The sequence below is a fragment of the Pseudonaja textilis genome, chromosome 5, assembly GCF_049901715.1.
Source record: "Pseudonaja textilis isolate UNSWEBS1 chromosome 5, rPseTex1.2, whole genome shotgun sequence".
Taxonomy (NCBI): Eukaryota; Metazoa; Chordata; class Lepidosauria; order Squamata; family Elapidae; genus Pseudonaja; species Pseudonaja textilis.
The window spans coordinates 41,932,012-41,957,597 of NC_141994.1; the positions used below are offsets into that span (position 1 = coordinate 41,932,012).

Genomic DNA, 25,586 nt, shown 5'->3' on the forward strand with positions numbered 1-25,586 from the left:
ATCTTTCTGTTCACACAGAATGTAATCAAATTGCTTGAAGAAAAAACACTGATTTCTCCACCGGCTAATTTAATATTAGTACAGAGTATGCTTCTGCTAGCTGATATAATGAGAACAGAAACAGAAGATGGTTCAGAATCATCTAAAACTGACCAGTTAAATGTATTAGTTCAGGCACACGCACTAGTAATTAAACAGGTAAGTATATACTAATAATTGAATATTACTATATTTTTTCAGTGTTCACTGCTTAAATACAAATAGCACTGACCTTTCCAACATTGGAAAGGCTTAAATTGTGATGATTTTCATCAGTCTCATCCTCAGCTACTGCATTTTTAAGTTTAAAATGGAATGTTAAATATAAAACAAAAATAATGTCATATATTGGTGGACTTTTAAAACCAGGCCAGGAATCAAATCACATTAAATTTTGTTTTTGAAATTGTGCCAAGTATGCAAAGGAAGGGTGGAGTTCAGATGGATCGTGTGGCAGGAACCTTTTACTGTTTTGATCTTTTGCATCTAGACTATGCTCTGTAAACAAATTGTATTTCAAACTCTTAGAAGAAATGTATGTTCCTTTTATCACATTTGTATATGGCAGATGCAAGTGTATGTATATGGATAGATAAAAAGTGATAGAAAGATTGGTAAAGTTACTGTCAGATTTGTGGGTCTGATCAGGGGTGGGATGCTACTAGTTCGGCCAGGTTCTATAGAACCTGTAGCTGCGAAGAGCAGCTGACACCGAACAGGTTCGGTGTTTGGCCCACCCGCCTGCCCGAGCTCTAGTCTGTCCTTTATTCCCTGCTTTTCCCTCCTCAGCTGCTTTGAGCAGCACCGCTGAGGTTGAAAAAGCAGGAAACAAGAGGATTTTCAAACACTCCGCACCCGAGCGCAGTGCTTGTCAGCTGTCCAGGTGGCATAGCTGATGATTTCTTGCAAACATTGTACACACGATTGTCCCAAGTTCAGAGAACTGCAAACCACTCCACTGGCTGGCCCCTCCCCTCCCCTCCCACTCATTCCTTACCTGGCATGTGAGCCATCCAACTTGCCTGGCTTGGTAAGTTGCTATTTTTCCTCTTTTTTCATGACTATCAGCTGTTCTGCTCTGCCAGGAGATTTAGATTAGCTAGAAAGCAGGAAATCCTTGGATTTGTTGCTTTCTAGCTAATCTAAAAGCAGAGCCGAAGCTTCCTTAGGAAGCCGAAGCTTTTCAGTGCAGACTCAGGTAGCCGATTGCAGATAGATAGATCTCTAAGTGTGATTCTGTGAGCAATTTAATCTGCCTGCCTGCTTTGCCTGCTTTTGGGTAAAAGTTCTTTTTTATAAAAAAATCAATATATACATGGTGTATTGTGAGTTAATTTTGTGAGTTTGCAAGTAAATTTTATGTGACAGACTCAGATAGCCAATTGCAGATAGATGAATCTCTAAGTGAATCTGTAATTCTGCGAGCAACTCAATCTGCCTGCCTGCTTTGCCTGCTTTTGGGTAAAAGTTGCTCTTTTTTAATAAAAAAATCAATATTTACATAAATATTTATAATATTTACATACAAACCATGCCCACCCAGTCACATAACCCACCAAGCCATGCCCAGTCAGCAAGCCACCACGCACCCAGTCACAAGACCACCAAGCCACACCCACAAATTAGGCCACATCCACAGAACTGGTTGTTAAAAAGTTTGAATCCCACCCCTGGATCTGATCCTGAACTCCCTGATCCAAACGTTCTTGATTTGCCATTCAGTTGTTCAATTGGAAGAAAATATAATCATTTTTAAATTTACTGAAACTAGTTTACCATGAATGGATTATTTTTGGAATATAATTGAAATATAAGAATTAGATACACAAATATTAATTACAAGTTTTTGTTTTATTTAGTTGGAAACAGTATTAGTTGAGCTCTTCATATAATACCATAACATGGAGTGTTCTTCATTCCCACAGACCTCTGTTAAATTTTTTCTCTAAAGAGTTAGTGATCAGAGCTTAATGAGCATTAGGGAATTTTGAGAATATTTCTGCTCCAATTATCTATATATCATACAAATTTTAATTTGCGTTTATATTGAGGCTCAGAGGACATAGTTGGCCAAAGTCAAATTCTGATTTTTTTGTAAGTTTTTTTAAAGGAAAGTACTTTCTTCTTTTCTTATGGACACTTCAGTGAAGCTTTTAAGTATGAAGTGGGAAATGATCTATTTAGACATTAAGATATATTCATGTGACTTCTCATTTTCCAGCCATTCCCTTCTCTTTGTCTTTTTCCCTAGTCAGTAAATTGCTGTCCCATGCTGTTGGGCTATTATGAGTTATTATGGGGCTAAATGATTTGTCCCTTAGGGTATTTTGATAATGTGCTTATCTTTTGTTACAAAATTTGATATTTTCAATAGCTGTTTATTTTGGGGCAATCACTTGAACAACATAGACAAGATCCTACTTTAACAACTCTAAAAATGCCTATGATGAACATATATCTCCCACATATCGCATTACTGGCAAAAGTCAAAATGAGAATTGGTAAGGACTGTTTAATACAATACAAACTTTTGTTATTTCTGAAGATTATTACTATACTTAAGTTATTTAATGTATGTGGAATCTATTAATTTCATATATAAAGTTATACTATAACTTTTTCGCTAGCATCGATACATATAAAGACATTTTAAAAACATCTTTCTATAACTTACTATGCCTACAACTATTTTGTGTTTCATATTTTTTGATAATTTATAGCAGATATAAACTATGTAAAATGAACAGGATAATGTTTAATGAAGTTATATTAAAATAATCTTTTTTATAAGACAGAAATCCTAATTCTTCAGTCAAACATAGAAGCAAAGTCTTACTCAATTATGGAAGCTAGATAAATGTTATTTTAATACATTTATATAACCACCCAATTCACACACTGGTGGCTCACAAGATTTAAAATCCACAACATAAAAACCATAAAATCCCAACCTCCATGGCAACACACCCAAACCAACCACTTGATCACTCACTTTTGTAAAATCAGAAGCTTTGCTTTGAACTGTAGCACCTCTTTTCTAAAAGGCAGAGCTGCAGAAATTAATTGATCTGTTGCTTCTTTCCTTAGTACATTCTTTCATAGACTACCAGATTTTCCTGTTTTCAAGAATGAGCTAGTTGTAAATGTCACTGCACAACTGTTATGTTTTCCTTTGAGTAATGAAAAGTATTGATGGAATAAACAGATATAATGGAGTGAGAATTAAGAAAATATAAATCATATGGAAATTATGTTATTTTGTATTTAACATCAACATTCCATGGAAATCCTTTGCAAAGGGGTTTGTTTCAAAGATAAATTGACTTTCAATTATTCCAATTCACATGTTACGTTAATTAATATATTGTTGAGTCCAACAGTTTTTTTTAATTCCATAAATTTTTGAATTGGCTGTAGTGTCTGATTAATACATAGTATGAATCACTTGTAATTATGAGGGTTTCACAAGATCTGAAATCTTTTGAAAATTGGGACTGAATTAATTAATACATTGCTGATTGTTGGCTTAGCATTATTCTTGTTCTTCTGTGGGCGCAATTCATCATTTTCTACAGGAAGTCCTTGCTTATCAACCATTCATTCAGTGATCATTCAAAGTTATGATGGTGGTGAAAAAATAGCTTTACAGCCATTTATGACTATATATGACTTTTTCCCTCAGGCAACATGATCACTGTTACAGTCAGATGTTGTTCTCCTGTGTCTGAGCTGCATTATTTTTTCCCCTTTTGCAGAGCAGAAAGATTGGAGAGGAATTGCAAGAAACTACAATTTACAGTACACTCATGAAATCATTTTTTTCCTCAATGTCTCCTCTCTGTGAGGGGAAGGGAGAGAAAAAAAAGCAAGCAATTTCTATGGGCAGTCATTCTTTTGCTTAACACTTTCCTGCTGCTGGCATAGGCAAATTGCTTTTAATGTATAGAAGAACAAAACAGCTGGAAAGCACATCATGGTTATATTTCCCACTTAGCGACTGCTTTGCTTAGCAGTGGAGTTGCTGGTCAGAGTTGGAATTATTAAGCGAGACACTACATGTATGGAGTTTAGAGAAAATATAAGTATGCGCTCCTAAATTCCAGTTGCAAAATACTATATATGTCTGGAATAATTCATTTCTTGTATTAAGGGGCTACATTTTATTTATTCAATGTTTGACTTTTATTTTGCTTTAGAATTGGTGAAATAATTTCCTGTAAATTGATTTCTAGGGCATACTTTAACTTTAGAATTGTCATGTAAATCCAAACCTCAGAGTGAGTTGCAGTGGGTAAAAGCCCTACAATACACAGAAACAGCACTAAAACTTTCTGTAGCATCAGTAAAAGAAGATTTAGATCTAGAAGCTGAACTTCTTTTTCGAAAAGGTAAAATCCTTTTTTTTCTATAAACTGCTCAAATTTCATGTTGCATCTGAGACCTAGAGAGTTGGTAATCTAGCTCCCTAACAATTTATAGTATTCTGTTTTGTATACTCTGCTTCATATTGCAAAGTATTGTATGTATAGCTCCCCCTGCCTAATTAAGTTATAAATATATGTCTTGATATCCAATAATTGTCAAGCCCCAGGGAAATCAGAAAATCCAGGCAGTTTTAATGAGTATAAGCTCATTGCAAGTTTAAGCACTCTACAAGAATCTGAACTACTACTACTCAAAGCAGATTGGTGGTAGATAAGAGTCAAAAAAAATGAAGGTGGGCTGATCTTAAATCTCTTGTGGGCATAAAGGGACTCATGATTGATGATGACCCCTTCCTCAGGCTCAGCCTGATCATTTCCTACATCAACTTTGCATTGTATGCTAAATGTAAATCTGATGCAGAATTTAATTGAACCTAGAAATCTTTGGGTTACAATTCTAAATATATACTTGTGGTATAAGTTTGAGTTTCTCTTAACATAAAATCTTAATATGCTAGTTCTTAATAATCTATTAGATGAAATTGGATTTTCAGCTCCTTAATAGAATTTACTGTCATTCTTAATTTTATTTTATGATTTATATTGTGTTGATTCCTACTATTGATATTCATATATCATGTGGATTTTATCAGTGATCTGTAGTTTTCTGTAATCTGTAGTTTGTAGTTTTCTATAGTTTAAGTTACTTAAAAATAATTAATGAAATATTTAACATTGAAACTTAATTCCTTGAATACTTGTAAATTCCATTTCCTCATTTGTGTTTTATTTTTCTTTTCTTTGCCGTTGCCTTTAAAAAAATTCTTAAGAAAATATAACTGAAAAGAAAACAATATTCTGCTTTATTAGCTCTATCAGGAAAAAACAAATCTCTTTAAATAAATTCATATATGTCATTTTTAGGAAGAATAGAACGACAACTTGATTCATTAGGTCTTAATAAATCAGAATTAGCTGTTGACAGCTTGTTGGATGCCATAAATTTAAGCCTGCTGAGTTACCAGCACTATGGGTGAGCAGTTTTTTTCCCCCTATGTCCTTTAGACTAGTATGTCAATTAAAAGAAAATAATAATTAAAACATACAATTTACCCTGAAAAGTCCAGACCATAAGACATTTAAAAGGCTTGGATGAATAAAACTTATTCACTTAAAAATATAAATTAAGTGTTTGCCAAATGCTAACATAAGATGTTTGGATTCCTTGCTTTTTCATTTATTTTTTGAAGATTAATAAGAAGATCATACATGGAGATAGCACTGCTTTACTTTTATTTATGTACAAACAAGGAAGAGTCTCCTACTTCAGGTACTGTGAAAGGAAGAACATTTAAGCAGAGGGTATGTATAATTGTTTTTAAGGCTAACCATATATTTAAACATCAAGTTTAGTATTATGTTACAGATCTATAAAGATATATGCCTGAATATAGAGACATTGTTATTGATTTTTGCAAAGCTCCTGCATCTGGTTTACATGAAGTTGAATTGATTTGAGGGGTCAAAATGTCAAGACAGTGAGCAAGGTAACATGATTGAAATCCTATCGTTGTTGTATAAGAATCAATGTTATATATACAGCAGCCCTTGTTCACATTTACAATGGTGGGAAAAAAGAAATTTGCAACCAATCCTAGCAACTGCTCCATTTAACAATCTAGTTGCTGCTCCTAATTGTGGTTGCTCAATGAGCCATGGTGCAAAGAGCAAATGAGGAGAAAGGTAGGTAGGTAGATAGATAGATGGATGGATAGATAGATAGATAGATAGATCTATAATCATGCTGCTGTTATTATCATTTGATTTTATTTACTTAACTCCTACAGACACTTCTGCATATATTATATAGATATATCAGAAGAAAATATACCAGAAGAAAACACACACCAACCACTACCTAAATGCTCAATTCTACCACCACCCAGCACAAATAAACTCCATAGCCAAAACACTAATAACCAGAACCGAACGCCTGGCAGACAAAGCATATATAAAGACTGAACTATGCACCCTGACCAAAATACTGATAGCTAACGGTTCCACAAAAACAAAATCACGGACCTGATCCACAAAAACACACTGAAACACAATAGAAGATGAACAAACCTGAACAGCTGTCCTGCCCTACATAAGAGGAACAACAGACAAAATCAGCAAGATACTACGTAGGCATCACATCAAGACTGCCTTCAAAATGGACAAAAAAATAGCAGCCATCCTAAGAAACCCCAAAGATAAAATTGACCTAGAAAACCAAGGCATATATGAAGTACCCTGCGCATCATGCCCTGCCACATACATAGGACAACAGAAGGATAAGTACCCGTCTTGAAGGACACAAGAATGCAATAAAAAAGCTGGAACACACTTCCTCACTCGTCCAACATATGAAAGCCATAGGTCATAGCATCGACTTCAATGGCACCAAAACCCTAGCTACTATAGAAAACCCCGGCCACAGAAGCTTTGGAGAAGCCATAGAAATTGATAAAAGACCTAATAGCATGAATAGAAGAGATGACTCCACCAGTCTATCAATCATCTGGAAGCCTGCACTCACAAACAAAAAAATCTCTATACCACAATCCAGGCAAGCACCTGGACACAAACAGACCCCCCCCCAATACCTCCAGCCCAAACACGTCTCAGCCAGCTACCCAAATAAAACCTAGCTTCCTAATAAATAATTATCGGCCATTCACAAGAAACCAAGCTGCACTAAGAAACCCCAATGCACAAAACACAATGTTGCCAACCAATCAAGAAGACAGCAACTCGAAGACCAATAAAAACAGACCTAGACTCCCAGCCAATCAGGATGAGGAAAAAACCATTCAAATAAAGCAGAAAGCCAGCACCAAATTCAAACAAAAAATGGCTGCCAAGCCTGACACACAAGATTAAAAAGAACCCAATACACAAGCCTGAGGATGGCAGATAAGATTCTGCTGAAATGTCGCTATAATAAAAGCACAAATATTAAGGCATGGGAAAATATCTGAAGAAACCTATATGCCATACATATAAATACCTGCGAAAAAATCACACACACACACACACACAAAATACGGTATTACATTACAAACACTACTACATATATTACCCTGCAGTTCTCAACTTTTTTGGTTTCAGGACTACTTTATATTTTTGAAAATTGATTGACAACTCCAAGGAGCCTTGATTTATGTGGTTAAATTTATCAATATATACTGTATTAGAAATTAAGACTCAGAAATGTCAAAATATTTATTTAACTTTGTGGACCCTCTGAAAGGACCTCAGCTTGAGAAGAACTGTATTATGCTGATCCCTGGAATATTGATGTAGAATGTTGTTGTTAGTTGCGAGGCCGTGTCCGACCCATTGTGGCCCCATGGACAACAATCCTCAAGGCCTTCCTATCCTCTATCATCTTCTGGAGTCCATTTAAGCTTATGCCTACTGCTTCAGTGACTCCATCCAGCCACCTCATTCTCTGTTGTCCCCTTCTTCTATTGCCTTCAATCTTTCCCAACATTAGGCTTTTCTCCAGTGAGTCCTTCCTTCTCATTAGGCGGCCAAAGTATTTGAGTTTCATCTTCAGGATCTGGCCTTCTACAGAGCAGTCAGGGTTAATCTTCTCTAGGACTGACCAGTTTGATCGCCTTGCAGTTCAAGGGACTCGCAGGAGTCTTCTTCAGCACCATAGTTCAAAGGCCTCAATTCTTTGGTGCTCAGCTTTTCTTATGGTCCAACTTTCACAGCCATACATTGCAACTGGGAAAACCTTGACTATGCACACTTTGACTATGCACACTTTTGTTGGCAAGGTGATGTCTCTGCTTTTTAGTGTGCTGTCTAGATTTGCCACAGTTTTCCTCCTCAGGAGCAAGCGTCTTTTAATTTCTTGGCTGTAGTCCCCATCTGTGGTGATCTTGGAGCCCAGGAAAATAAAATCTGTCACTATCTCCATTTCTTACCCATTTATTTGCCAGGAATTGAAAGGGCCAGATGTATCTAAGTGCAAATCCACATAGCTCCCTTGCCTGGTATGAGGACAATCTATTAATATGTCTCTGAGCATATATCTACAGGCCTCTCTTCTATCTGTCCCTTCCACAATTCACCCAGCTCAAGAATAGTTGGAATGCTATGATATTTTCCTGAATATCCCACATCAAGATAATGTGTATAAATGGGCATTGCAGAACTGGCCTGAAATCATCTGCTCCATACCAAGAGATCTTGTAGCTCCAATGGATTCTGCTAGTTGTCTGTGGAATCATTTCCTTCAGTCAGCTCCCTAACATTTCTCTGTCTTCCTTTGGCTGCAAAAGAGACCAGAACTCTTTTTTTTGAAGCCACTTTGTTTGTAAATATATTGGTTTACTGGTAATCTAATATGAAGACATGAAACTAGCCTGTGATTGGCTTAACACCAACAATAAGTAATTGAAACTAAATAAAAATACTTGACTCTTTCGATAGACTACCTGGAAGGAAATTTCCTTCTCATTAGCTGCTGTTTTCAGGAAAGTCCAAGTTTCTCACATCATACCCTGCCGTTATATTTTTAGGATACTTTAAGTTCCCACTCTCATGGGAAAGATACCCTACATTCACTACCAAACTGGACGTCTCTCCCTCCCACCCCTCAATTGAACTGTTTAAAGTGGCCTTATGAAAACATTCACAGGAAGCTAAATAGACCGAGAATGACAATAGGGGGAAGAATCAGACAAGAACTGTGGCCCAGTAAATTACATTGTTTCTATTCACCAATCACATCTCTGAGATAATATACACTGCTCAAAAAAATAAAGGGAACACTTAAACAACACAATGTAACTCCAAGTCAAACACACTTCTGTGAAATCAAACTGTTCACTTAGGTAGCAACACTGATTGACAATCAATTTCACATGCTGTTGTGCAAATGGAATAGACAACAGGTGGAAAGCAGAGGCAGTTAGCAAGACATCCTCAATAAAGGAGGCACGTGGAAGCCACACACACTACTGAGCCTCATTTTGACTTGTTTTAAGGACATTACATCAAAGTTGGATCAGCCTGTAGTGTTTCTTTCCCACTTTAATTTTGAGTGTAACTCCAAATCCAGACCTCCATGGGTTGCTAAATTTGATTTCCATTGATAATTTTTGTGTGATTTTGTTGTAAGCACATTCAACTATGTAATGAACAAAGTATTTAATAAGAATATTTCATTCAGTCAGATCTAGGATGTGTTATTCGTGTGTTCCCTTTATTTGTTTGAGCAGTGTAGATAGCATCTTAACCTAGTAGGAAGAAAAATAATAAAAGATCACCCAGTGGGATCTACGTAAATCATTTTGCCTTTACTCAAGGTTGCTCAACAAGCTGTTAATGCTTTTCTGGGAGTCTAGTGTTCACCTTTTTATTGTTTGCATGCTAATAAAATATTATCATCATCAAACTGCGTTGCTTCAGGTAAAGCCAGGTTGTAACCACAGTACCACAGTAATCTGCACAATTAATTCCCTGTCTCAAATGCCAGCTGTTCAGCATAATTTCAACTGCTCATGTGTCTTGGTTTCACAGCTTCTGATAACCAGTGCTAGCAGCCAAAAAATACAAAATGTCCCTCTTGTCTGCCATGGGTAAAATAGTTGAGGAATTGGCCCAACAAGTTAAAAGAATAATGTACAAAATTTCAACAGGAGTGTAGTGATTCAACAGGAGAGAACAAAGCTGTTACTTTACTATATTAAATGATATTAGTGGTTGAAGTGTGATATTTAATGCCTAGGACATTTTGGAAAATGTGTAACTTCCTTGAAATATGAAATATATTTATTTACCACTATTGCAAATATATTTATTTTTAATTCTTTCTCCATCCTAGTTGCTCTTTGCCATTCTGGCATGTCATTTTATTTGGAGTAAACATGCAAGCATATTTATCACTGAAACATTGTGTCGCGTTTATTTAACATTTTTAAATTCTAAGAAGGTTTTTGATGCCAGAGGCCTTCTCAGAAGTAAAATTCAGTTACTTTCATCAGTTACTTTCAGTTACTTTCAGTTACTGTCATCTTTCAGTTTGCAGCATGCTAAATTTGTTTTTTTAAATGAAAAGAATTTAAAAAAAATAATGTCATGTGAGACAGGGACCTTTGGGAAATTTTTTGAGGGTACAATAGTACTTTTTAGCACCGTATTGAGGAGTCTTAGCCACAGTTTCAGAGTGTTTATTCTGTACTGAAATTGCTGGGAACTGAATGAATGTCAGGTACCTTTCTGAAACAAGCAAACAAAAGTGCTGTTCCATTTAAGGGACAGAGCATAAGGAAAAAGAACATAAACCATTAAGTGGTAATTTTCTACACACTTACATTTGAGTAAATCAATAAAGTTTATTTCAGAGTAGATCAGGGGTGTCAAAATCACAGCATCATGGCAGTGTCACGTGATGTACCAGAACTTTCCCCCCTTTGCTAAGCCAGGTGTGGGTGTGGTCAGCACGTGACACATCTGGCCATGGTCTGGGAGTTTGACAGCCTTGGAGTAGATATATATGTTTCCATTAAGGTTGATTGTATTTTCATAGCATTTCAGAAGTTTTTCTTGTAGGATAATTTTTTAAATGTACATAGATGCTCTTTCTCATAATTTATCATTTTGTACCAATGTGAATCAATCTTTGTTACATTTAGCTTAACAGACATCCAAGTACTTCTGCAGATATTACTGTTCTTGAAATGTACAGAGTACAAGCCTGGATTGCTGTAAGAAGTGCTGCACAGGTTTGTGGTGTTTTTTGTTAAATCTGATTTATCTTCGCTTATTTTTTTTCCATGTAGCTTTCTAATGGAAAAACAGGGAATTTATAATTTACTTTGAAAGGAATAAAGGAAGGATATAATGGCAGTATTTTGTATCTTTTATATGCAGATCGTTTTGTTTAGCAATGGTTCACAGTGATGAAAAAGTAACTTTATAACAAATCCACACATTTGTGACTTCACAGATCTGTAAAGCAAAGGAAAGCTAAAATAAGATTGTATACATAATCACTGTTTCACTTAGTGACTGTTTTGCTTAATAACTTAGTTGCTGGCCCCAGTAAGTCACTAAATGAGGATTACCTTTATTAGACAAGTGTTGTTATTTCAATTTTAAGATTATTTTTGCATCATTAAGATATGTTAAAACTGACAAAATCATAATGGCTGGTTTCAGCAATGTTGCTGTTCAAATTATTTTACATTGTAAAGGTTCATTTACTAATTATCATTTGCAAATTTTAAATACTGTATTTCAAGGCTTCTCTTCAGTATAGAATCAGAAATCTTCTTTTAGTATGTTTAACAGTGGTTGTTCACCTCAACGTTTGACTCCGATTAGAAGATTAATTAGTCTAGTACAGTAGTTTGTATATGTTTCTAGTTTTAAGTTTACTATTTTAAATCTAGGTCAGTGAAGCAATTCTGACCTCTCAGCAATTAACTGGCAGAAAGGCTGTTAAATTGTATCACATGAGACAAAGAATACAACAAAATATGCCTGAATTTGCTCTTCTGGATCTCAGTTCTTCTTACAAAGATTTTTTGTCTGGTATTTACTTTTTCATATTATATTGTTACCTGGTCTAAATGTTGATACAATAGAGAATTAGAGTGTCATGACTGTCCATTTTAGGTGACGGAGGGGAAAAGGCACAGTGACAAAAATGGATATTTTTCTTGTTTTTAAGTAATAAGAAAAAAAATTGCCTCTTATAGCCCTAAACAAGTCCATATAAATCTAATTTCAATTATATTGTTCATAAATACTGCAATATTTTTCTGGCTGAGATAATTTAATTAATTTTCTAGTTATCCCTATAGAACTATTGTTAAATGGTATTGGTAGTATGTTATTATGCTTTTGATCTCAAACTTCACGTGTTTGCATGTCAGTAATAAGTTGTTTCATAATGCTATCAGTTGTTGAAATAAAGCAATCATTAAAATATACAGCAAATGTATGATCAAACTTAGAGGAAAAAAACAATCACGCTGTTGCTTAAAATGCAGTAAAGATATTGGTTTACATAAGTGTGTATATTACAAGATACAGGATTTAGACAGCTAAGTTTGGCACGATCAGAAGGAAATGGCTGAAACCAGATTAGTCAACAACCGTAAGATAGCCATGTAATAATTAAAGCCTTCACTATTGGCAGAGGATTATTGGGTAGCACTGATAGGCTACCCAAAATATGCTTACAGGAACAGAGACAATGGGGCTTACAATTTTGAGAATCCTTATGAATTTTCAATATTCGGCATAAATGTGAACCAAAATATGATCTGTTCTCCGCACATCTAAAATTCGATATACAGAATCCAATTAAACAATGAGTTAAAAACATTATACTTGTACATTTATCCATTGAAGAAAATGATCACACACTGCCTGTGTATTACACGTCTGCATTACAACTCTGTACCTCTGACCAGAGCTCTGCACCTATGTATTAGAGCTAATTCTATTGCTAAATTTAGCATAGTATAAATCCTTAAAATTTACTGTAGCTACAGTGTTTTATTTAATTTTTTTCAAATATTCCATACTCTAGGAAAATATGAAGTTACTTATAAAATTCCCGTGGTGTGTTCTGTACAAGAGACAAAATCAGAAAGTAATGGAGTTGAAAGAGTCGCTTCTAAAGAAAGCCAGGGCAGACTGGAAATACCTTGGCTTCATGTACTACGCTACCATACATACTTAACCAGGTTTTTGAACCTGACTCCGCTGGCTGGTAGGAATATATCTTAAACTTTTAATATTATGCTACAACCAGGTCTATTGTTTCTATAAAATAGTATACCCATATTCCAGAATCAGTATTTTGATAAAATTACACAAACGAAACTAGCTTTATTGTTTGATTGTTTTCCTAAGTATAAAAATGCTGCATTTTTAAATTTATGGATTATCACCCATCTTTTCATGTATTAATAAGGTGTTTCCTTTTAAAAATGCAGTTTTGTAAAGGATTTTTTATTTCCGCTTAATTTAGCCATTGTACACAAATACCAAGGAACATTAGGAAATCATGCAATTTCCCAGAATCCCCTCCACTTTTGACCTGCTTGTAGGCTTTAGACTTAGATTACTATAAATAGTACAAATGGAATAGCAGGGATAGTAGTGTTGGACAGTGTTTTAAATCAATGTAGAATTGATATTTTTCATAAGAAAGATATTAACCCTCTGAGTACAATGTCTAGTACATGGGTGTCTAACCTCTTGGCTTGACTGGACTCATTGAGGGAGGAAGAATGATCTTGGGTCACATATGAAGTATATAATATAGTTAATGTATATAAATCACACAATAATGTTAAAAGTTTATGATCCTGTGGGGATGTATTACTAGCTGCCCAGGGCCACATGTGGGCCACATTATGGACATGCTTGGTCTAGCATTTCTAGATAATTCTGTGGAACAGACTTCACTAAAATGCAAGAAGAATTCATGATGATTAATATAGACTAATACACCACTCCATATTTAGCAACTATCTTTAATTAGCAGCCATTTGCAAATACAATAATAATAAAATTCATTTTCTGAAAATGTATGCATTTACAATCAATTTTTAATACATGCCAGACTGAGAGTAACACTGGGTAGCTGTATGAGAGAACTTTATCAAGATGACACAGCTGCAACCAGTGATCTTTGCAGTGTCTCCTCCTGTCTCAGGTGTTCACTTAACAACCAAGTCTTTGGAACAAGACTTGGTCACTAAATAAGGAGAGGGTAAATAGAAGTGATTTAAATGAATCAACGATTCTAAGAAAAAATATGGCCTAGGACTTACCACTAATGTTTCTAAATGTCCCAAGATCCGAGAAAAACTGATGGCAGGCCTGAAAGTTACCGAAGTACACACTATAATTTCATGTGAGATATTATTACTTTGATTTATTCCTCATGATTAGTAATGTCTCAAAAAATCTGCTTTGAAATGCAGGTAAGCTATTTTGTAATTTTTATAACATGGTAGATCATACATATTGCTATAAAATTCCAGCTAAATAAATGAATACATACATACATACATACATACATACATACATACCTGTACTGTTGTTTTCCACAGCTGTCCCAAAAGCAGGAAAAGGCTTATTTGCTAAAGAAGATGTGCTGTACACCTCAGTGTTTGACACAACAATTGCCCTGCGCTTGGCAAGACTTCATTCTTTTTTAAAAAGCCATTTGCCCATTTATTCTGGCTGCTGTCTTCAAGAGCCTCCAAAACAGCTGTATGGTTTGGAGAAGCCTTTCTTTAGCATGACTGCAATTGGAAAGGTAACTTGAGATTTAATTATAATTTAAAATGTATTGATACATAATTTTCCATTTGTCTGTAAAATATATAAGATATCTAATAAAATTATTATATGATTTATTTATTCTACAAAAGCTGCCAAAGGGGTTTTGTTTTGGTTTTTTGACATCAGGATAGAAATATGTTTTATTAAATATTAAGAACCATCACATAAATCATAAAAAGAATTTACAATAGAAAAGAAAATATATGATTATGATATGATTATGATGTGGTCATTATTTGCCTGTGCTGTGAAGAATTAATTTATTACTTGAGCAATATCAAGTAATTTTTTAAACTGGTGAAATGGGCAGCCATATAAATTTGATTAATAAATGAAGCCTATCTTTTACCATTTTTGGGGGGGGGGGGTAGGAAAAAGATTTTTTGACATTTTTAATACATCTGTTATATAGGTTGTATTTTAAATGCCTGAAGTCTGTTTCTAATAGTTGTTATTATAGTCCCATTTCAAACAGACATAAAATATTGTAAAATGAGTGATATGTGAACATTTACTAGACAAATCCTTAAGGAAAGAAAAATATACAACAAAATACATAAAAAGAACAAACAAATCTGTTATTACAATTATATAATGAGTTTTCCTGATATGAAAAAAAATATTTGAATGGATTAATTTCCAATTTAAGCCATGGGATATAAACTTAGTATTCTTGAGTTTCAAATTTAAAAGTTTGAAATTTATTTCTCTTATAAAAGAGCCTTAAATAAGCAAATTGTTTTCACCATCTTATTTCTAATTGTCACATTTTATTTTATTTTATTTTATTTTGGGTTGAAAGTAAGTGGAAGATGAGGTGAATAATGAGCAACGCTTCACATCGAACAAGTACATTTGTATAGCTGTTTTGAAGTTCTGAGTGTATTAATATATGATTTTTCAATCAACACAAATAGAATAATAGACTAACAGAGTTGGGTTCTTGGAGATCTTCTAATCCAACCCCCTGTTCAGTCAGGAAACCCTATAACATTTCAGACAAATGGTTGTCCAGTCTGTTCTTAAAAACCTCCAGTGCTGAAGCATCCACAACTTCTGGAGGCAGATTGTTCCACTGATTAATTGTTCCATCAGGAAATTTCTCCTTAGTTCTAAGTTGGTTCCTTCCTTGATTAGCTTCCATCCATTGCTTCTTGTTTTGCCCTCAGGTACTTTGGAGAACAGGATGACTCCCTCTTTGTGGCAGCTCCTTAGATATTGGAACACTACTATCATGTCAATCCTGGTCCTTCTTTTCATTAAACTAGACATACCCAGTTCCTGCAACTATTCTTCATCTGTTTTAACCTCCAGTCCCCTAATCACTTTTGTTGTTCTTCTCTGCACTCTCTGTAAAGTCTTAACATCTTTTTTTATACTGTAGCAACCAAAACTGGATGCAGTATTTCAAGTGTGGTCTTACCAAGGCATTATAAAGTGGTACAAACACTTCAGTGATATTGATTCTATTCCTCTATTAATGCAGCCTAGCACTATACTGGCTTTTTTTTGGCAGCTGCAGCACACTGCTGGCTCATATTTAAGTGACTGTCCATTAGGACTCCAGGATTAGGACTCCAAGGTCACTGTCACAGTTATTACTTTTGACCCAGGTATCCTGTACATTTGGTTTTTCTTGCCTAAATTTAGAACTTAACAATAGAACTTACACTTATATACTACCCTATGGCAGTTTACCAAGTCAGCATATTACCCCCAACAATCTAGTTCCTCATTTTACTGACTTCAGAAGGATGAGTCAGCCTCAATCCCTGTCAGGATCGAACTCCAGGGTGTGGGTGGAATTATATACTGCATTCTAACCACTGTCCTACCAAGGGTACATTGGTGAGAATTTTATTTTTTTCACTATGAATTTCATTATGTTAGATAGGGCCCAGTGTTCAAGTCTGTTGAGAAACTTCTGTACCTTGAGCTTATCTTCTGGAGTGTTGGCTATTTGTGGCCTGTTCCTTTCTGTTCCTTATATATAGGTAAAACCTCTGAAAAAGTAAGACTGCAGAATGCTAAATTCCTATCCCATGCTCTGGAAATCCTTCTGCACAGAAAGTACAACTCGTTTTTTTGGCTAGAGTTAGTGCCAAGTAACTGGTCTTAGTGTCAAGATGCATAACAACATCAACATCACAGTTCTTACTAGCATTCTTGACTATCTTAACAAAGTGTCTCTTTTTTATGCTGGCAGTAGCATGAGGTAGACACCTCATCTCTTTCAAAACCTCCACATCCTTTCCTAAATTGACACCTTCTAAATTGAGTCACCAGAAGATGGCTTCTCTTTTTAGATACCTTGCTCACCTCACATGGCTGATTTGCAATACCTGATTCACATCTTCTCTTACCCAAACAACTTCCTCATGAAACACAACCTCCTGCTCAGTTGAGACATTATTGTCATCACAAAGAGCTGAATCTGTCCCCTTAATATAAATATTAAGTTCAGCAAGGGCATTGTGTCTATTGTGCAGGGACACACCAAAAGCTTTATGTTTATAGTCCATAGCTCTCGCTGCCAAATCCAATACTACTATTTAAAGGATAAGCATATCTTGGATGCATATTATCATAATAAAATACTATTTTGTAGCAAATTATTAGAAGTATTACCGTGTTTCTCACAAAATAAGGCCGGGCCTTATTTTTTTTTGACCCCTGAAAAAACGGTGAGGCTGTCTTTTCGGGGGTGACTTAATTTCCTCCCCCACCTAGAGTGGCCCTTATGCACGTACCTCGCTGCGAGGCCGCTTCTATCGGCCAACGAAAGCTCCCCAAAGGCAGAGTCCCCAGCTGCTTCAGGGCGGTGGCATGGCTGCCCAGTCCCCTCGCCTTTAGGCAGTCTCTTTTGGACAATGGAAGCTCCCCAAATGCAGTCACCAACCACTTTGATCAGCCGGTAGAAGCGGCTTCAGGTGAGGGGAGTGTGTGTGTGCGCTTGCCCCGAGGCCGCTTCTACCGGCCGATCAAGTGGCTGGTGACTGCATTTGGGAAGCTTCTATCGCCCAAAAGAGACTGCCTAAAGGTGAGGGGACATGGACAGCCATGCCTTGCCCTGAAGCGGCTGGGGACTCTGCCTTCAAAGGAGCTTTCGTCTGCCGATAGAAGCGGCCTTGTGTAGAGGGGAGTGTGTGTGTGCACTCACCCCGAGGCTGCTTCTACCAGCCGATCGAAGTGGCTGGTGACTGTATTTGGGGAGCTTCCATCGCCCGAAAGAGACTGCCTAAAGGCGAGGAGACATGGGCAGCCACACCACGCCCTGAAGCGGCTGGGGACTCTACCTTCAGGGAGCTTGTATCGGCTATTGGGGTATTCTAGCCTAGGCTACCTGCAGGGCACTCCTAAAAGCAAGTTTTCTCCCCATATCCCCACGCCCTTCCCCCCCATTTCTCTTCACCTCGTGTAGTTCTAACAAACGATGTGAGAAATGGTGGGAAAATGCATGGTTTAAATAGGCCTACATTTTGGGGGCGGGGCTTAATTTCACCTCATGCCTATTAATCATGGTGGGCCTTCCTATTGGTGGAGGCCATATTGTTGGAGGAACACGGTAGGTAGCAAATTTATTGTTTTAAACATGAAGTCAAATATTCTTATAAAGGGTTATATAACTTTTAGGGAACTCTAGGATCAAGTGGAATTTCACAGAGAACGCCATCTATGAAAATGATTTCCAGTACTTTTACTTCTGAGATAGACATGCATTCAGACAACAAAGCAACCTGTTCTCCCATGAAGGAACTTTGTGTGCAGTGGTACCTTCCATCTTTGGAAAAATCAGCAAATGAAGAAGAGACTATGGTATGATAACAAATGTTATGCTTTAACTATAAAGAACTGATGTGCATATCTACTACATTTATTTCTTAGTTTATATCCCACATTTATTATCTTTGTAAATAACTCAAGGTGACAAATATATTCAACATGCCTATATTGTCCCCTGTACATGATGCATGTTCCACATTATTTTTCTATTACAGGTAAAATTGATTAAAAGAAAAATTGCAGCAAGCAAGCAACTAAGAAAAAAATAAGCTATTCAAGCAGGGTTTCCCAGGAGATTTGGATCTTAAGCCTTTTCCAGTTGCCATAAGTGTCATCTGAAACCTTTTAAGATTAATGGGTCAGAGACCTGAGAGTACTTGATTATTTGACATCATTTTGGTCATTGACATATGATCCAGTAGAGGTTGTCTGTTGGATGGGCGATCAGATAAGCATTAAGCTATATGCACATTTCCTTTAATTATTAATATATTACTATATAAGGATCAAAAGTGTAACATATATAGATCATGTTGTGATTATTATTAAACATGCAATTTCAACAATAATATTAAGCCAATATTTCTCCTTTGTGCAGGTTTTGTTCATTTTTGCTTATAATATAAAACCTATCAAAATTATCAACATCAATTCTTTCAATTCAGCTTACATAAACTGTGGTTATTTGTGGATTCCACTAAACAGGTAATTTAATTTGTTTTGTTTCTTGTATGTTTGATTTCATACAAAATGTGTGCCTTGTTGATATTTTGTGGTCAAGGTTAACAAGCATAGTCAAAACAGCCATTTATCAATGTTCAAAGCAGTAACAAAATCAAATAACCTATGCACAGCAGGACCACATATGTGACACATTATCCATAGGTTATAATTTCTATTTCTCCTCCAGCTACATTGTCAGTGCCCCAAACCTTGTTATCTGATAATCAAGGGTGACTTTAAGGGTGGTATGAGAGGAAAGTGGGAATTAAGTACTTTATCTACAGAATACTAATCATTAGCTTTTGGATTCCAGCCAATGCAAACTGAAGAAACATCTGTGGTGTTACATTGGGGAATTTAGAAGTAATGAATAAGTAAATTAGTCTGGAGATCAAATGTCAGAAGATGACATTTATCAAATAAGAAATGAGAAAGTACAGGTAGCATCTATAAAACCAGGATCATTTACCAGCCAAAAATCTGAAATGCTCATATTTTTAATATTAAACATAATCTAAGTTATGTCAGAAAATTATAAGATAACATAATTTACATTTAAGACTATCTATCTATCTATCTATCTATCTATCTATCTATCTATCTATCTATCTATCTATCTATCTATGGTATTCAGCTTTGTTTGGGTATTATCCCACATCTTTTAAAGCACAACTATAATGACGTGGGAAAATACCCGAACAAAGTTGAATACATGTAAGTACCCGCGAAAACTTAAGAAAACATATATATATATATGTAGATTTTCACGGGTACAGGTATGTAGGTCTAGATGTGTTCGGGTCTTTTTCCGTGTAAGATTAAGAGTATCTTGGTGACCTTTTTACTTTCGGCTTCGTGCCAGTGCAAGCAGCCGAAAGCACCAGCCTGAGGATGGCGAGCGGGACCTCGCCGAAACTTGGCCAAGATATTCTTAATCTTACACGGGAAAAGACCCGAACACACCTAGACCTACATATATATATGAAAAACTCTCAATAATAATACAAATAATTTTACTATATTTTTCCTAATTTGTGCTATAGATGCTTCCAATTTACATTTAGAGAAAAAGCAGAATATGAAAACTCTGAGAATGTGAAAGTTTTAGATAACCATCAAATGAAGTAGTATTTATGTGGTACACTAGCACTGTGGAAGTTGTTTTTTCGACTGGTTATAGATTTCAGTTACACAGATGAAGCAGATGTTTCCACAGGATTAACATGTTAACAGGAAAGAAGCAATTTGGGAAAGGCTTGATACAATTGGCCCTGTGGTGTAGTTCTGTTTAAGTTGTTTTTGTAAGATAAACTGTCAGTTCTTGCCTATATAGAGATAACTCTGTACTGTCCATATTAGGTTCTTATTAGAACACTCCAGCATATATAGCAGAAATAGTTTACTGCAGTCTTTATGTGCTTTGGGTTCCATTATGTTCAACTTGTAAACAGTAATTTGGTTCAAGATCCAATCTGAGTCAATTACTGGAGCAAAGATTTGTTCTTCCAAGCATTTGGGTCATGCTGGAGCCCATCATCTGGGAATTTCTCTGTCTCCACCAGAACCAGTAATCTGGTTCTTCTATAGTTCTGAAATATATCTTCACTTGAGATATTCGTCTATCCTTGCCTACATATTTTGCTGTTCTGTTATGTCACATTTCTGCTTCTGTCCCTTGCTGCATTCTCCTCATCCAGCTGATTACAATCATTCTGACTTCTATATGATGGCTTTTCATCTCCATTTTCTTGTCCTACACATACAGTATTTCCTCTAGAATTTCTTCTTCCTCTTCCTCCTCCACTGACATTTCTTTGAATTGCTTCTTATATTCTGGAATATTAGCATTTCCATTTCATATCATTCTTTGTAATTAATCTTTTCATGCTATGTCTATCAAGTCGCAACCATGTTGAATTCTCTTGCAGAAGTATTATCATAAGTAATATTTAAAAGTCTTCTCTCCTACTTTAAATGGCAGTTACAATAAAAATCTTCCTGTCTTAATCGTATTATTCAAGGTGACAGCTTATTCATACATGTACAATATTACTATAATTCTATTTTATAGCATTCATATTATATTCTTTTAGAGTTATTGCTCTACGTGAAAAATTGGCTGATTTGAAGCAACAACTTGAAATGTTAATACAGTCACAGATGACTGAACAGACTGAACAGATTGAAATACAGAAAGGTTTACCTCCCAAAGGACTTGGAACTCATACAGCAAAGGTGCTATTGGACAAAAACACCAAGGTATCTAAATGATTATCAGAATCAATTATCTGTAATTATCAGAAATAATAGACCACGGATATCTATCTATACAACATATAAAGACAGGAGCTCTTATTCTTAGAAATGTTCTTGATGTGAATGTTCTTTTTAAAGCAAGACTGTTTTATGAAAAAAGCAGCAGTATCTCACTCAAGGGTAAGGAATTTCTTGTACTAAAAGTGTGTTTGAAATGTGTGCTTGGAATTTTATGTCTTTTTCTACTAAGAGGAGCATCATATTTTATGCTGTGTTTTAATGTTACTTTTCAAGGGATAAATTTTATTTTACATCTATGTAAGAGATTGGTAATACCGTGTTTCTCCAACAATACGGCCTCCACCAATAGGAAGGCCCGCCATGATTTCTAGGCATGAGGTGAAATTAAGCCCCGCCTCCAAAATTTAGGCCTTTTCAAACCATGCTTTTCCCCGCCATTTCTCACATCGTTCGTTAGAACTACATGAAGTGAAGAGAAATGGGCGGGGAAGGGCGGGGGGTATGGGGAGAAAACTTGCCTTTAGGAATGCCCTGCAGGTAGCCCAGGCTAGAATACCCCGATAGCCAATAGAAGCTCCCTTGAAGGCAGAGTCCTGAGCCGCTTCAGGGCGAGGCATGGCTTCCCATGTCCCTTCGCCTTTAGGCAATCTCTTTCGGGCGATGGAAGCTCCCCAAATGCAGTCACCAGCCATTTCGATCGGCTGGTAAAAGTGGCCTCGGGGTGAGTGCACACACACACTCCCCTCGCCGCGAGGCCTCTTCTACTGGCCGATCAAAGTGGCTGGTGACTGCATTTGGGGAGCTTCCATCACCCGAAAAAAACTGCCTAATGGTGAGGGGACACAGGCAGCCACGCCTCGCCACGAAGCAGCTGGGGACTGTGCCTTCAAAGGAGCTTTGTCTGCCAAAGCGGCCTCGCGGCGGGGAGTGTGTGTGCGCGCTCGCCCCGAGGCCGCTTCTACTGGCTGAAGTGGCTGGTGACTACACTTGGGGAGCTTCCATCGCCTGAATGCGACTGCCTAATGGCGAGGGGACATGGACAGCCATGCCTCGCCCCGAAGCAGCAGGGGACTCTGCCTTCAAGGGAGCTTTTGTCTGCTGAAAGAAGCAGCCTTGCGGCGAGGGGAGTGTGTGTGTGTGCGCTCGCTCCGAGGCCGCTTCTACCAGCTGATCGAAGTGGCTGGTGACTGCATTTGGGGACCTTCCATCGCCCGAAAGAGACTGCCTAAAGGCAAGGGGACATGGGCAGCCATGCCTTGCCCCGAAGCAGCTGGGGACTCTGCCTTCAAGGGAGCTTTCGTCTGCCGATAGAAGCAGTCTCGTGGCGAGGGGAGTGTGTGTGTGTGTGTGTGTGTGTGTGTGTGTGTGTGTGCATGCTCACCCCAAGGCCGCTTCTACCGGCCGATTGGAGTGGCTGGTGACTGCATTTGGGGAGCTTCCATCGCCCAAAAGAGACTGCCTAAAGGCAAGGGGATACGGGCAGCCATGCCACGCCACACCCTGAAGCAGCTGGGGATTCTGCCTTCAGGGAGCTTTCGTCGGCTGATAGAAGCGGCCTCGCGGCGAGGTATATGCATATGGGCCGCTCTAGGTGGGGGAGGAAATTAAGTCACCCCTGAAAAGATGGCCTGGCCGTTTTTTCAGGGGTCAAAAAAAAATAAGGCCCGGCCTTATTTTGTGAGAAACATGGTAGTATTATAGTGTTTATATTATTCTGCTTTTTTAGAATTACTGCTATCACTGCTACACAGTTTTGTTACGCAAATGCAAGTTACATATGACTCAAACTACAATAGTACCTTATCAATCAAATCCCTGCTTTAACAATATCATAATTTTACTGCCTCAATTTCAAAAGCACCTTTGAGTGAGAGATTGCTGAATTCACATACTTTAAAAAGTTTGAGGCCATCTTAAAAGATATCCACAAACATTGTGGGATATTTAGCCCATTTTCAGAATATTATATTTATTGGGGGAATTGTTATGAGGATAACTAACTTGGCTGCAAAGGTACTATTTCTTCTTTTTCAAAGGCAGTGTAACCTACAGCCATGTCAACATTTTTGCAATCTTACACTTACTATTAACAATATACATTAGTCCCTTGGTAAATACTGCAGTCATTAAGTGGAAAATCACATCTCCATGGCAGGTTTATGATGTAACTTCACATTGAATCATTAAGTGAATCACCACAGTCACTAATGATGTCATCAGATGACCATAACTTACACACTTACTTACACACTTTTCATAAACTTTGCTTGTTGCAAGCCAGTTGGAGAGCAGGCAAATGATAACTATGTAAGGATGTAGTAATTTACCATCATGAATTTCAAACAATTATTAAATGAAGCAGGCAGTAAATGAGAACTGTCTATGCTGTTTAGTAAGTAGCAGTGTTGGCTAACCTTTTTGGCACCCCCAACATGCCCCAAACCAAAAAAACACATGATCTTCCAGTTTCTGGTGTGCCTGGTCTTCTGGTTTTGGGTGCTCATGCGCACACCAGCTGATTGGTGCGTATGTGTTGGCTCTGCCTGGCCTTTTGGGGGTCCTTGCACCTCCCTGCCTGCCCCCCTGGTCCCTGTTGGGATGGTGGGACATTCCCACCGAAGACCCTGTTCCACAGCCCTGGACAGGGAAAGTTGGGTGGAGAATGCCGCCTTCCTCCACTGGGAAGCTGGAGCCCCTTCCTGGCCTTGAAGGGAAGGGGTGTCTGTGTTCCTGGGGCTTGGGTTGGGAGTCAGCAGGTAGGAGAGCTTCACCCCAACTGGCTGGGATGAAGCGCCCCTCTCCAGCCCATCACCAAGAACAAGCCAGCAGAACCCCCACACACTTCTGCCAAGGGAATGTGACTGCTTCCCGGCCAGCTCACCTCTTACCCTGGCGTTTCTCCCATGAGCATTTGCTGGCTGGGCGGTAAACTGCCCCATGCTGGCGAGCCGTGCAGGCAGCTCGCTTCCTGCCAGCAGCTTCTCCTCCAGCATCCTCCCTGGAAGCGGCAGTGCAACAGCCCAGAGAGGGGCAGAGCTGTGGGCCAGGACGGGCAGGAATGGCTTCCCTCTCTCTCCGCATGAGTAGGGTTCTTGTGCGGTTCCAGCCCATGGTGCATCCATGCTTCTGGATGGCTTGGGCACCCCAGAAGAGCTGACTGCCTCCCATGCAGCCCCCCCACCAATTTGCCAAGGATGCATGACCGCTTCTGTCCCCAGCATTTCTCCCACCTGACTCAGCTCCTGCACCGCCCTAGAAGAGCAGCCTCCGTAGTCGCAAAGGGAGGGCAGGAATGTCTGGCCAGGAATGAGGGCCTGGCTCGCCAGTGTGAGAGCGGCTGTGGTGGCTGGCCAGTCACTCCTGCCCTTTCCCTTGCAGCTGCAGTGGCTGCTGCTCTTCTGAGGAGGCACAGGAGCTGAGCCAGGTGAGAGGAACACTAGGGACAGAAGCGGTCGTGCCTCCTTGGTAAAAGTGGTAGGAAGGGGGGCTGTGTGGGGGGCAGCCGGCTCTTCTGGGGTGCCCAAGCCAGCCAGGTGCTCCGGAGCATGAATGCGCCGTGGGCTGGAGCTGTGCAAGAACCCCACTCAGGTGGAGAGGGAGGGAAGCCCCGGCTCGCCTGTCCTGGCCGACAGCTCTGCCCCTCTCCTGGTCTTCTGGCATGCGCACCTGATAGTCTTCCCGTTGCTGGTCTTTGCACCCGCATGAGCACCAGAAACCAGATGACCAAGTGGTCGGCTCACATGCGCACGTTGGAAACAAGATCATTTTCCTGGAGAATTTTGGTTTTTGGTGTGCATGCGCATGTGAAATCCAGCTGGCTAGTGTGCTGGAACCTGGAAGAGTAACAGGCGATGGCTCCGTGTGCCCGGAGAAATAGCTCTGCGTGCCACTTCCGGCATGTGTGCCATAGGTTCGCCATCACTGGTATATAGCATAAACTATAATAATATAGCTGTAATTGTGGTAGCT

At 38.1% G+C, this 25,586-nt stretch overlaps 1 protein-coding gene across 2 annotated transcripts in view; it reads left to right on the plus strand.

Annotated features, from left to right (window-relative positions):
* Positions 1-25,586, plus strand: part of CFAP54 (cilia and flagella associated protein 54) — a 130,429-nt gene that overhangs the window by 98,615 nt on the left and 6,228 nt on the right. For both annotated transcript variants that reach the window (XM_087934630.1, XM_087934631.1), the window contains exons 57-68: positions 19-198; positions 2,414-2,540; positions 4,272-4,427; positions 5,388-5,496; positions 5,714-5,825; positions 11,159-11,248; positions 11,918-12,059; positions 13,066-13,248; positions 14,600-14,808; positions 18,468-18,650; positions 19,216-19,322; positions 21,434-21,599. In XM_087934630.1, the coding sequence (XP_087790756.1) occupies positions 19-198; positions 2,414-2,540; positions 4,272-4,427; positions 5,388-5,496; positions 5,714-5,825; positions 11,159-11,248; positions 11,918-12,059; positions 13,066-13,248; positions 14,600-14,808; positions 18,468-18,650; positions 19,216-19,322; positions 21,434-21,599 (1,764 nt within the window). The remainder of the gene's footprint in view (positions 1-18; positions 199-2,413; positions 2,541-4,271; positions 4,428-5,387; positions 5,497-5,713; positions 5,826-11,158; positions 11,249-11,917; positions 12,060-13,065; positions 13,249-14,599; positions 14,809-18,467; positions 18,651-19,215; positions 19,323-21,433; positions 21,600-25,586) is intronic.